Below are 13,651 nucleotides of genomic sequence, written 5' to 3'. Positions count from 1 at the left end.
GTAAAATAACTTGGCGAAACCATAGGATAGGGCAAATACATTCCCTGGGAGAACCCTTGCTTATGATCGTTTCCCATGGTCTGGGAAATGCCTGGCTGAAGAGCAGAAACACATTTCTTTGATTGTAATGAAATGCACCTTAATCCTTGGCGAACCATGGATTGAGACAAAAATGTTTTTACCCAGGATAAACCATGGCAAAACATTTGGCGTAGAAATGGTAAACCCAGGGAAGACCCTGGGTGAAGGTTCGAAATAAGATGTAAAATAACTTGGCGAAACCATAGGATAGGGCAAATACATTCCCTGGGAGAACCCTTGCTTATGATCGTTTCCCATGGTCTGGGAAATGCCTGGCTGAAGAGCAGAAACACATTTCTTTGATTGTAATGAAATGCACCTTAATCCTTGGCGAACCATGGATTGAGACAAAAATGTTTTTACCCAGGATAAACCATGGCAAAACATTTTTTGTCTTTTTTATTGAATTTTTGTCACTGTCTTTAACCCTTGGCGAACCATGTATGGAGACAAAAATGTTTTTACCCTGGATGAAGCATGGCAAAACAGTTTTTGTCTTTTTTATTGAATTTTTCTTACTTTTACTCTTGGCGAACCATGCATGACAAAACAGTTTTTACCCTGGGATAACCATGGCAAAACATTTTTTGTCTTTTTTATTGAATTTTTGTCACTTTAACCCTTGGCCATGGTTCATACAGGGTAAAAACATTTTTGTTTCAATCCATGGTTCGCCAAAGGTTAAAGTGACAAAAATTCAATAAAAAAGAAAAAAATGTTTTGCCATGGTTCATCCAGGGTAAAAACATTTTCACTCAATCCATGGTTCGCCAAGGGTTAAAGTGACAAAAATTCAATAAAAAAGAAAAAAATGTTTTGCCATGGTTCATCCAGGGTAAAAACATTTTTGTCTCAATCCATGGTTCGCCAAGGGTTAAAGACAGTGACAAAAATTCAATAAAAAAGACAAAAAATGTTTTGCCATGGTTCATCCAGGGTAAAACCATTTTTGTCTCAATCCATGGTTCGCCAAGGGTTAAAGTGACAAAAATTCAATAAAAAAGAAAAAAACGTTTTGCTATGGTTCATCCAGGGTAAAAGTAAGAAAACTTCAATAAAAAAGACAAAAAATGTTTTGCCATGGTTCATTCAGGGTAAAAACATTTTTACTCAATCCATGGTTCGCCAAGGGTTAAAGTGACAAAAATTCAATAAAAAAGAAAAAAATTTTTTGCCATGGTTCATCCAGGGTAAAAGTAAGAAAAGTTCAATAAAAAAGACAAAAAATGTTTTGCCATGGTTCATTCAGGGTAAAACATTTTTGTCTCAATTCATGGTTCCCCTAGGGTTAAAGTGACAAAAATTCAATAAAAAAGAAAAAAAATGTTTTGCCATGGTTAACCCAGGGTCAAAACTGTTTTGTCTTTATCTTATGCATTAATTTCATTACAATCAAAGAAATGTATTTCTGCTCTTCAGCCAGGCATTTCCCAGACCATGGGAAACGGTCATAAGCAAGGGTTCTCCCAGGGAATGTATTTGCCCTATCCTATGGTTTCGCTAAGGTTTTTTACATCTTACTTCGAACCTTCTCCCAGGGTCTTCCCTGGGTTGACCATTTCTACGCATACGCGAATTCTACAAATAACTTGTTTTGGAAAAAACAAAAACTTCTATTTTAATTTTGTTAAAGTCAATCTGTCATTTTAGCAATTTATTTATTTATAACAACAAAAATCTTGAATTAAAAAAGTTGTAAAAATGACAGATTTAATATTTTCTAAGTTGATTTTTTTGTTATCTTGCGATACTTTTAATTAGTAATCTTAATGAAATTTAATAATTTTATAAAAAGTAAATAGAGTTTTTTATGATGAAATTTTGAGGTTATGTTTTAACATTAAACGGAAAATGAGAATGTTTATGCTAAAATACTAATATTATTTTTTTAATAATTAATTTTATAAAATTTTTCACAAAAAGACGTCTTATTGTGAACCCATTTGATTATACAACATTTATCAAATTCTTTTGCACTTGTCTGAAATTTCTAGACCCGCCTATACTGTGTATACAAACCAACTTGTATAAAACAATTTTGAAAAATGTCTATGTGCTATTTTACGTAGCCATATAATACCTTTACACTTGCGAGAACCCACTCGCATGAGTGAAACCCTATTGTTAATCACTGTACGTGCACTAATGCAGCCATCAATTGATGAATGCAATATGCGTCCGTTATAACACGCATTGTCTGACTCGCACGTCAAGGGCGTAACGTGCGTCGCACGATTGTTATCTGGGTGATCTGGTCAATACTGTGTTGTGTGTTTATAAATAACTTTTATTGGCGTCCAGAAACTGGTGTCATTTGTCCAAAGATGAACGGTTTTAGTTTTTGTTTTCCAGTCAAGCGAAATAAACTTCAATTTGTTATTCTATTTGTTTAATGTTAAAATCCTGCAGTATCTTGTAGGTTGTTGTGGGATGATGTGCAACATTTTTTTTCATTAATCGGAAAACACCATTAAAAATCAATTTTTTTAATATGTTATGATTCTATTGTTTAGAGGAAGTGAAATACTATGAATCTAAATTATTAGATTTTCAAAATTTTGATTTGCCCTCAAGTTTTTTCGAATTTTCAAAATCGTCCGTTTTATCATTTTCAAAAATTTTTTGGGTGATGTGCAACACAGGTAAAATTTAAGTTAAAACTAAATAAATATGGACATAATTCGATTTAAATGTTAAACTTGGTCTTCTGAAGTTACAATTTATCGAAATCGAGTGAAAAAATTTAATATAATGTAATTGACCACTGAAAATTGAGAAGTTGAATAGTAGAACTCTTTGCTGTCTTCTATGTCTTCAAATAAACCAAGTGTCGGTTCTACGATCCAGCTTCTTAATTAAAAATTCCATACAAGAAAATCTTTTATTTATTTATTTTTTTCTTATACACAAATTAAATCATAAAACTGCGATAAATTATCGAAAAGAGAATGTTGCACATCACCCCAAAAAAAGTGTTGCACATCCCCCCAAACACGCTATTTTGCTCGATATTGCGTGACACCCACACATTGTAAATAAATCACAAAATCTTTTCAGAATATCAAAGAAACTTAAGAAACTAACTATGTAAATATATTTACCTATAAAATGATTAAAAACAATGCGTGAAATACCCTCGAATGTGAAGTATAGTAAACTAGAGGGCGTGTTATCTCGTGTGTTATATATAAAATCAAGCTACTGTGGACAGTATGAGCTTCTGTCAAATATCGACATGCAGACCAGGAATCTCAAATGTTGCACATCCCTCCACAACACCCTATTCTTTTGAAAAATGTTAAATTTTAAGTAAAATAATTGGAGAACTTGTATTTACCATTAAAAAAACCTTTTTTTACACATTGATGGTATCTGGAATGGTAATTGCAAAATTATTTGATTAAAATCTACACAATATCTTCAAATAACTTTTTGCGCAAAAAGAATTAGTTGGATAAAATTTTAGTGGAATATAGTTCGGTGGAAAATTAAAGTAGTGGAGAGATGGAGTAGTGGAAAAAGTGGAGTGGAAAAAATGCAGTAGAGAAAATGGAGTAACAAAACTGTATCACTACAAGTCTTAGTAGATTGTTTAAAAGCGGATAAAAAATATTTAAACAGATTAATTTATGTGAAATCACCAGTAATTTTTGTAGCTCTTGATCAACAACCAGAAGGCAGTGTTGACTGTGGATTATATTTAATATGCTTTACGTCATCTTTTTATTTTAGTGTTTTGATTGCAAAAATATGTACTTTCTTCTTTCTGCACCAACAAAGTTTACAGATCATTGTACCCTTAAGGGTTTTTGGGGTCGCTAATTAAGAATCCGCTATCAGTTTTTTAAAAATTCAAAATAGCGGAACCAATATGTCAGTCGATTTTTCTAAAAAAATTATCGGATTTAGATGAAACTCGATATCCGAAAATTTAGATATCCCTAGGACGTCCTTAGGATATCTTGAATATCCGGATGCTATTAGGGAATAATAATTGAGTAAAAAGTATAAGAATATTTTATGATTTATATATTTTCTTGATGGTACCCGGTTATGATACACATAATATGTAATATATAATATGTAATATATAATATGTAATATATAATATGTAATATATAATATACATATAATAGATAATATTTTCTTAAATTCGTGAGATGATATCCTTGTGTGTAAGGACACTTAATGTAAACAGGCCCGACAATCTGTCCCCATTTATTTTTGTTTAGGTATTTGGAACATTTTTCTCTAATCTCTAATTTGTTATTGTAAATATCTCAAAAAATATTAAAAATTTCAAATTCAAAATTTGTAAACTTATTTAGCACAACTATCACTACAATTTACCGAATTCTAAGAAAATTCCCCAGCGGATGGATCCAACGCGTTTTGAACGGAATAGCGTGAAAATACCGCTGGGAACTCAACGGTCACTAAAAAAGTTATTTAAACAATAAAATATGATAAAATATTTATTGGGATTTGTAAAAAAAGTGTTCATGAGTAATTTAAGACCTTATTTGTATCAATTTAATACGAAATAAGTGAAATAAAAGATAAAATATGGAGCACTGTTATATTAGGGTATTCTGTCAAATTTTTATATAATTCAATGAAAAATGTTTTAGACATGTTTTTTTAATAATAAAAAAAATTTGAAAAACTATTAATTTATTATTTTAAAGCATTTGAAAGGGTAATAAATAGTAGAAAATAATGTGTTTATTGTGTACTTTTTGTGTGCAATGGACAACGTTTAAGGCCTGAGCAGAATAGAAACGTGACCGGAATCGTAATCGCAACCGGAAGAATGAGTTAGAGAAGGATAGATAGATTTTTTGTCCTTCTCTAACTTATTCTTCCGGTTGCGTTTGCGATTACGATTCCGGTTACGTTTCTATTCTGCACAGGCCTTTAGCGACAGCAAGTTACAGGTTACACCAGCCCTATTGAAAAAAAACACGTATAATTATACGTATAATAATACGTATAATTATACGTATAATTGTACGTATAATTATACGTATAATTGTACGTATAATTATACGTATAATTATACGTATAATTATACGTATTATTATACGTACAATTATACGTATAATAAGACATACGAATTTGAAACAAGAATTATACGTATAATTATACGTATAATAATACGTATAATTAATTATACGTATAATAATACGTATAATAATACGTATAATTATACGTGTTATTATACGTATAATTATAATTCTATTAAAAATAGAATAATAGAATAGAATAGATTAATTAGTAGCAAAATTGCGCTGAAAATTTTTAGAAATTTTAAAATGCAAATTAAATTTCACGAATGTCGAATGTCAATTCAAGCAGTCACCCATCCAAGTACTAACCGCGTCCAACGTTGCTTAACTTCCGTGATCTGATGAGAACTTGTTCCTTCGCCTTGGTGTTTCCGCTGTCTTGTCTTGATTAATAACTTTGTCGTATAAGTATCACTAAAAGTGAGGTTAGGTGCGATACAATACTTATACGACAAAGTTATTAATCAAGACAAGACAGCGGAAACACCAAGGTGAAGGAACAAGTTCTCATCAGATCACGGAAGTTAAGCAACGTTGGACGCGGTTAGTACTTGGATGGGTGACTGCTTGAATTGACATTCGACGATATTTTTTTTCATGAAATTTAATTTGCATTTTAAAATTTCTAAAAATTTTCAGCGCAATTTTGCTACTAATTAATCTATTCTATTCTATTATTCTATTTTTAATAGAATTATAATTATACGTATAATAATACGTATAATTATACGTATTATTAAACGTATAATTAATTATACGTATTATTATACGTATAATTATACGTATAATTCTTGTTTCAAATTCGTATGTCTTATTATACGTATAATTGTACGTATAATAATACGTATAATTATACGTATAATAATACGTATAATTATACGTACAATTATACGTATAATTATACGTACAATTATACGTATAATTATACGTATTATTATACGTATAATTATACGTGTTTTTTTTCAATAGGGAGTGAACGCTAGATGGCAGCACAGTAAACAATTATATGGGATTTTGGCGTTAATATTTAAATATATTTATTTTATAAAATGTCTCAGAAAGATTCCCATATCCTTACGCGTGTTCCCAATTTGTTTAAATAAGACTGGACTATTATATTGTTAAAAATATAAATTTATTGAAATAAAATGTATATAAAGAATTTAAGTTGTCACTCAAAGCGTGGTCCCGTACGCAACTGCACAATTAATAGTAATTACATATAATATCTCATACTCCTTCTCTCTTTACGCATGAGACAGAAGAATCGTCGTGCGCCGGATGTTCTATCTGTTTTCTCCGCGAGAGAGAAACTTGCGATCTCGCATCTCATTATTGTGCGAGAGAGAACATTACAGGGATTACCTTTACCACACTACGATCCCCACAATTAATAAGACTTTGACAAGAAAAATAACATAATCAAATTCTCCATCAGCTTGTTACTTGGGGGTTTTTGCTTTCGCTGATTACGAATCTGATATTAGATTCTCAAAATTCAAAATGTCGGATTTAAAAAAGAAAAACATTAATCGAATTCTCACAAAGCTCGTTACTTATTGTTAGGGGTTTTTTGGGTAGTTGATAACGAAACTGATATTACACGGGGAAAAGAGAAACATTAGACTAACACAGTTTTCCGATTGGTCTAACGTCAGTGGGCGCTGTCAGCTGTGTCTGTTAGATGAACTCACTCTTGAGAAGGGAGCATTCAACATAAAAAATCACTTGAATCAATGCCGAAATCTGTTGAATCAATGCCGAAATCTTGACAGAGCACACTGACGTTGAACGAATCGGAAAATGGTATTAATCCAATGTTTCTCTTTTCTCCGTGTAGATTTTGAAAATTCAAAATGTCGGATTAAATAAATTAAACACTAATCGAATTCTTTCAAAGCTCGTTACTTGGGGGTTTTTTGGGTCGCTGATTACGGATCTGATATTAGATTTTGAAAATTCAAAACGTTGGATCAAACAAATTAAACACTAAACGAATTCTCTGAAAGCTCGTTACTCGGGGGTTGTTTGGGTCGCTGATTACGAAATTTATATTAGATTTTCAATATTTAATATGGCGGATCAAAAAAATTAAACACGAATCGAATTCTCTGAAAGCTCGTTACTCGTGTTGTTTTTTCGGTCGCTGATTACGGATCTGATATTAGATTTTGAAAATTCAAAAGGTTGGATCAAACAAATTAAACACAACGAATTCTCCAAAAGCTCGATACTCGGGATGTTTTTTCGGTCACTGATTACGCATGTTTTGACTTTTTTCAGATTTCATTATCGGACAATATTTTTAAGGTTAAATTATTATTAAATTTAGAATTATAAATGTTCTCCCGTCGAATATATACTTCAATAAATACGGAATTCTTTTTCGATAAATCTTATAATAATTATTATAAATTTTTAATTAATTTTTTTTTTTCTTAATCATATGGGTGATTTCAAGTGTGATTTCATTCGACCCTTTAATTTCAGTAAAAACTAATTTTTTCTTGTTCTGTAGTAAAAAAAAGAGATCCTTTTTTTATGCAATTTTTCGAATTATAAATTTTCAGAATTTGAGTTTTGTAATTGTAGACAAAAAAATGAATTTCTTTCATTTTCGCCAAAAGAAGAAAAGTTTCAGTTTTTCTTTTACTTTTCAATAATGTTAACAAAAAAATTTTTTTTTATTTTTTATTAAAAAATAAAAATTTTTTATAAAGAAATTAAGTTTTTTTAAATTTGGATATGATTTAAAAAAATTTTTTTTAAACATACCTGGAAATACTAAGATTTTGCAAAAAAAATTAGAGAGGCGGTAAGTTTTATAGGTTTAAATAAACATTTAAATACTGCGCGCAGCATTGTGCTTTTTTCTGAAAATTAAAAAAATTGTTAAATTGTTAAAAAAATTTTTTTTATTTTTCATAGTGAAATAAAATTTCAGGTTTCAAAAAAATTTTTTTTTATAATTTTTAACAATTTTTTTTACTACTCAGAAATGTGCACAATGCTGCGCGGATGGTGTTTAAATGTTTATTTTAACCTATAAAACTTATTAACCCACTCTAAAATTTTTGCTAAATCTTCTTATTATTTCCAGATATGTTTTTAAAAAAATCACATCTAAATTAAAAAAAACTTAATTTGTTTATAAAAAATTGTAATTTTTTAAATAAAAAATGAAAAAAATTTTTTGTTAACATTATTAAAAAAAAATTGAAAAAATCTAATTTTTTCGAGTTATCAGCGATTAAAAATAGGTCTACATTTACAAAAATGAAATTTTGAAAATACATATCTCGAAAATTTGAACAAGAAGAAAAAATATATGGCCGAATTTAAAGGGTCCAATGAAATCTCACGTTAAATCACCCATATATAAAAGTTAATGATTTTTTTAACAGAAAAAAATATATTAATAACCACTGTAAAATAAAATTATTATTGATAAATTGTTTAAAATTATAATTTTTATAAATATTATCTTTATTTATTTAATTTAGTTAAAACATAAATAATAATGTGAAAGTAAACACAATAGAAAATTCGATACAAATTAATATTGTATTAAATTGTAGGTAATTTTAATAGGTACTGACAACAATGTTTACAATTTAATTTTAAAGAATATTCTCATTTTATTTAAAATTAACTCATTTTTTTATTTGAACAAGCCCACGTAAAAGTTACGTTCAAAATTTAATTTCGGGTTGGTATATTTGAACTCTTTTCTACAATAATGCATATATTCTATTTAAAATATGTGACAGTCCCCGAGAGAAGGGACCTTAGCTCACCAAAACGAATTTCACAGGGCAACCGTTTAAAGAAGAAGCAGAAACGCGAAACTCGAAGAGTGGGGCGGAACTTCTGAAAAGTCCCCCCACCACACTAACACAACGTTGTGTTTCTGTATACGTGAGCTTCGTCTACTTCGTGTATCTTCGGGTCTCACGTACGCGAAGCTCACGTACGCGAGAGTATAGTTGTGTAAGTAAAGTAGTGGGGCTGATTTCTTGAGTGCCACAATCCGCCTCGAAATGCGCTTGACATACCCATCTTCAAAATGTTATTGTGTCAAAAGCAATTATCCTAATCAGTTTTTGACTTTTGCATGTGAAAAAGCAATTCAAAATCTATCATTTACCATATAAAACTCAATATTGACCTCTGGTGAGCTAAGGTCCCTTCTCTCGGGGACTGTCACATATATTGTGATTAAATAGAAAAATTTCAAGTTTTCGAAACTTGATACATTTTTCTAGTTTTGAAGGTTTGTGTTAAACAGTGGGACACCTATTATTAAATAATGAATAATTGTTTCAATAATAATATTCTGCTTCATACTTTGTAAATATATATGTTTTGCATTAAATAACGTTAACAAATGTTGCCAAACACTCATAATTTAATAATATTTCACATTTTTATAATACAATGTCAAGTTTCATATGAAATATTGCTATTATTTTTTTACGTTTACAGTACTGCTGATCATACGTCATAATTTGGTCATAACCTAAAAACAATTTGGAGGAAAATTTGAATAGTCGTTCTCTTATCAAGTGTTATTTTTCAAATATTGTCGAACAATAATTGTAATAATTATAAATTTTAAATTTTTTAATGTTTTTTAGCATAAAAAAATCACATTTTTGGTCGTTGTGTAAGTATAAATGCGCATGCAAATATTTAAAATATTTTAAATTATTGGATATTATACTTAAAAACATGAGTAAACGAAGTAACAATTAAACTCTATTGTCCAAGGATTGGTATTGTTTGTGGTAATTGTTCTGAGGGACTAATACTGGTATATACATATTTTTTTATTTTGAAAACAGAAAAAAAGAAGAGTAAGATTTTTAGGCGAAGATATTCTTATGTTATTTTGAATCCTCTAGATAGAAAAATGCAATATTGAATGAAAATGTTTATATGTTATATTCCTTGATGTGAGAAAGAAGATTACCTAGATAGATTACCTCTTCAGTTTTTGACTTTTATCTTTATATTTCCATGAGATAATACACGGAAAAAATTTCGAGACGTCAGACGTGCCGATGTCGATGTAAACCTACAGTACATTTCATTATGTACTCAGAGTTAATCTTCATTAACAAAGGTTCTATTGGCCAAGGGTTGGTACATCTTTATTTTTCTATATAATAAATGTGTAAAAAGAAATTATTACCTGGGTCCTCAGAGTTAATCCTCATTAACAAAGGTTCTATTGTCCAATGGTTGGTTTTCTGTGGTATTTGTTCCGGGGTTTTAATACAGGTATAAATACGTATATATGTTATTTATAATGAACTACTAATTACTCATATAAGAGTGTCCTTTTTGCACATATTGGCTGATCAGTAGTTACTGATTCATAGTTACTCATAGTTCTCTCATTCTTTTGGATATTTGGTAATTTTATTGGATAAAAGGCATAATTGGTTATATTGGATTAAAGTAAAAATTGGTTATATTCAATTAAAGGAACAATTGGTTATATTTAGTAAAAGGTAAAATTAGTTGTATTGAATTAAAGGAAAAATTGGTTATATTTAATAAAAGGTAAAATTGGTTGTATTGAATTAAAGACAAAATTGGTTATATTTAATAAAAGGCAAAATTTGTTATATTAGAGAGAGTGAGCAAAAGGGTTAAGATATTTAGATTTTCATGAATCAAAAATAAAATTAAACGAAGTATACTACGGCCAACATAAAAGAGTATGTTATTTTAAGTGATAAAGATTTAAAAATTATTGCAAATAGAAATAAATTGTTAAATTACATGCATATGTACAAATTTGAAGATTTATTAAGAAAAGATTCCAATTTTTTTCAATATACAAAGTGCTTTTTATGTACAAATGCTTGATTTTATTGTCCCAATTAGAGAAGGTGATAAACATATTCAAATACTTTTTAGCGGTAGTAACAATTATTTATGGTCACTGAATTTGTGTCTATTACGATAGAGTAAGGCTTTATATTTTTGATAGCCTTAATGAGGGGTGTTTAAATGTGCATCAAATAAAATATTTAATTAGTTTGTTCCCTTTTAAACCAACAGTAGTTTTTGAAGCTGTTGATCAACAACCTTTTGGTAGTGTTGAGTGTGGAGTATATGCAATAGCATTTGCAACATCTATATTATTTAAGGTAATGCCAAACCGTGTAAATTATGAAACTGATAATAACAAAATGAGAAACCATTTTAAGTCAATGTTTGAAAATAATCGCTTAAATCATTTTCCGACAGTAAGAACGTCTCACAATAGGAATTCGATAATAGAGAATGATTAGAACCGTCTTTTCATAAATTGAACTCAGGAACATAAAAATTATATTTTTAGTAATTATATTCCCAGTAATAATATTAACAGAGTTCTATTAACACAAGATTTAAAAATTAAACATTCTCTAAATGACACTAGTGAAAAGAAAATAATTGCTACAACTGATAATAATGTGAACTAAATTTCACCACATGAATATTTAAAAATGAAAAATTTTCTGAGTAAAGAAAATGATAAAAAGATAAATTGAGCAATTAAAGAGAAGGGAAGAAAAAGGAAGGCAAGGCGCGAAGTTACATATGAGCAGAAAATAATAAGACAGGAGAATGCGAGATTGAGAAAACGTAATCGTAATAAAACAGAAATAAAAAAGAAAGAGCGCAAAAAAAATTTGACATACAAAAAAAAGAAATTATCTATAAAAACTGAAGATGGAAAGAAAATACGCAAGGATAAAAATTTGGCATGTAGGAAAAGAAAAATATCAATGGAAACTCAAGATGAAAAGAAAGTGCGTCAAGAAAATAATTTGTCATGTAAGAAGAAAAAATTTTCTACGGCAACGGAAGATGAAAAGAATGTGTGAAGAAAAGAATTTGACATGTAAAAACGATAATTGGAAAAAAAAAGTGCAGGAGTTGCAGTAATGTCTTTTGAAGATTTCGATGAATGTAAAGTTCCACAGAATTATTTAGGTTTAATAAATGTAGAATGTAAGTTTTGTAATGCGTTACATTTTTTGTGTGAAAGACCGTCACATAGATACATCACCGAGGAATGTCCCCGTGAAGAGGACATTATGATATCGCCTGAATGTCACAAAAATATTCCCGGTTCATATCAGCTTGCCAATCAAGCAATATTTTGTGCTACTTGGGTGGTAGATCCACCCAATAATATTAAATTTTTTTGAAAAAAAAATGAATAAAAAATATGGTTAATGCACACTAGCAACGTAGTCGGCCGCTTGCGGACGACAAAGTTGCTAGTTTAACTAATAATTGTGATTTGAAGTACCCGATGTAACAAGACGACATAGGAAACGACATTAATTTAATTATAACAGATTTTTAAAATAGTTGTTTAGTAAACGAAATCAGGCAAAAGATGCAAAAGTAAACAAATTTTTGAATTTAAAGAAAATTTAATTGTCGATGTATTTTTCTTTCAATATGTGATTTTACAATGAAAATATTGCAAATTTACATTGGGACTGGAATTTCACAATCGCCATTTAAAATCGCTCTACACTGTACTGTAAGTTTACGGAATCTTGTATTTCTAACCTCAAAATCATTAATATTGTCAAACTGAGTGTAGTATAATCACATAATTCTGTAACGAAATTTGTTACAGAATCTTGTAATTCTACTATTTAAATAGTAAAATTAAAACCTTTTTTACAGTGTGGCTACTCGGGGTTTTCAGGCAAATCCAACAATTTTTTAAAAAAATTTACCGCCATATTGCATACTCCACTTTGAATTTTGAAAATTTAATATCAGATAATACAATCAGCAACGCCAAAAATCCCCGAGTAACAAGTTTCAAGCGAATCTAAAAACTAACTAACTTGTTGCCAAAACATTTTTGACGCGATATTTTTAACATTTAGAGGTATTTTGAAAAGATAAGAGTTGAAAAAGTATAACTGAACAAAAATTCTACAAAAAATCGTTTTCTTAAATGCTTGTAAATTGTTTATTTAAAATTTTTCTTGAGATTATTAATCTTACGGTACCATTTTATATTATTCCGATATAAGAGTATATATTTTTTTAGTTCTTAACAGTTTTAATAATATTACCGTAAGATGTTTTTTTATTTTGTTGTATACGAATTGCAGTTATTTTAACCAATTATGGGATTCATCTATTTGAAGCGAAATATTTTCAAATACGACGTTATAAGTTTTTATTTTCTTCTTTAACCTATAACTTTCAAAATGTCCTTTTATAGTGATGCCTTATTGTCCATAAAAATCTAAACAAAGTATATCACTTTCTATACATTCATTTCGGAAAGTAAATTTTAAAATACTGCTACTATGAAACTTGAGAAAAATAGGTTACCTTTCAAAGATATGCACAATTATACATATGAGAAATGATTTATGACACAAGTTTAACGTCGACGCATAAGTATTCTTTATTAAATTTATTAATATACTTCGATTTTATGTTACACGTTTATCTAATAGAAT

General features: G+C 29.1%; 1 protein-coding gene across 6 annotated transcripts in view; it reads right to left on the bottom strand.

Moving 5' to 3' along the window:
• The window catches only part of LOC127290350 (rhodopsin-like), a 699,229-nt gene extending 685,639 nt beyond the window's left edge, over positions 1–13,590 (bottom strand). For 4 of the 6 annotated variants that reach the window (XM_051318854.1, XM_051318858.1, XM_051318852.1 and 1 more), the window contains exons 1-2: positions 13,414–13,539; positions 13,190–13,205 (exon numbers count right to left, since the gene is read on the bottom strand). In XM_051318854.1, coding sequence (XP_051174811.1) covers positions 13,190–13,192 — 3 coding nt within the window. In that variant the 5' untranslated portion in view covers positions 13,193–13,205; positions 13,414–13,539. The other 2 variants (XM_051318856.1, XM_051318855.1) reach the window with 2 other exon arrangements.
• Between the last annotated feature and the right edge of the window lie 61 nt (positions 13,591–13,651).

This window comes from Leptopilina boulardi, unplaced genomic scaffold, assembly GCF_019393585.1.
Source record: "Leptopilina boulardi isolate dan_hultmark-lab unplaced genomic scaffold, ZJU_Lbou_2.1 LbouV2_60, whole genome shotgun sequence".
Taxonomy (NCBI): domain Eukaryota; kingdom Metazoa; phylum Arthropoda; class Insecta; order Hymenoptera; family Figitidae; genus Leptopilina; species Leptopilina boulardi.
This window is presented reverse-complemented; position numbering and strand designations above follow the sequence as displayed.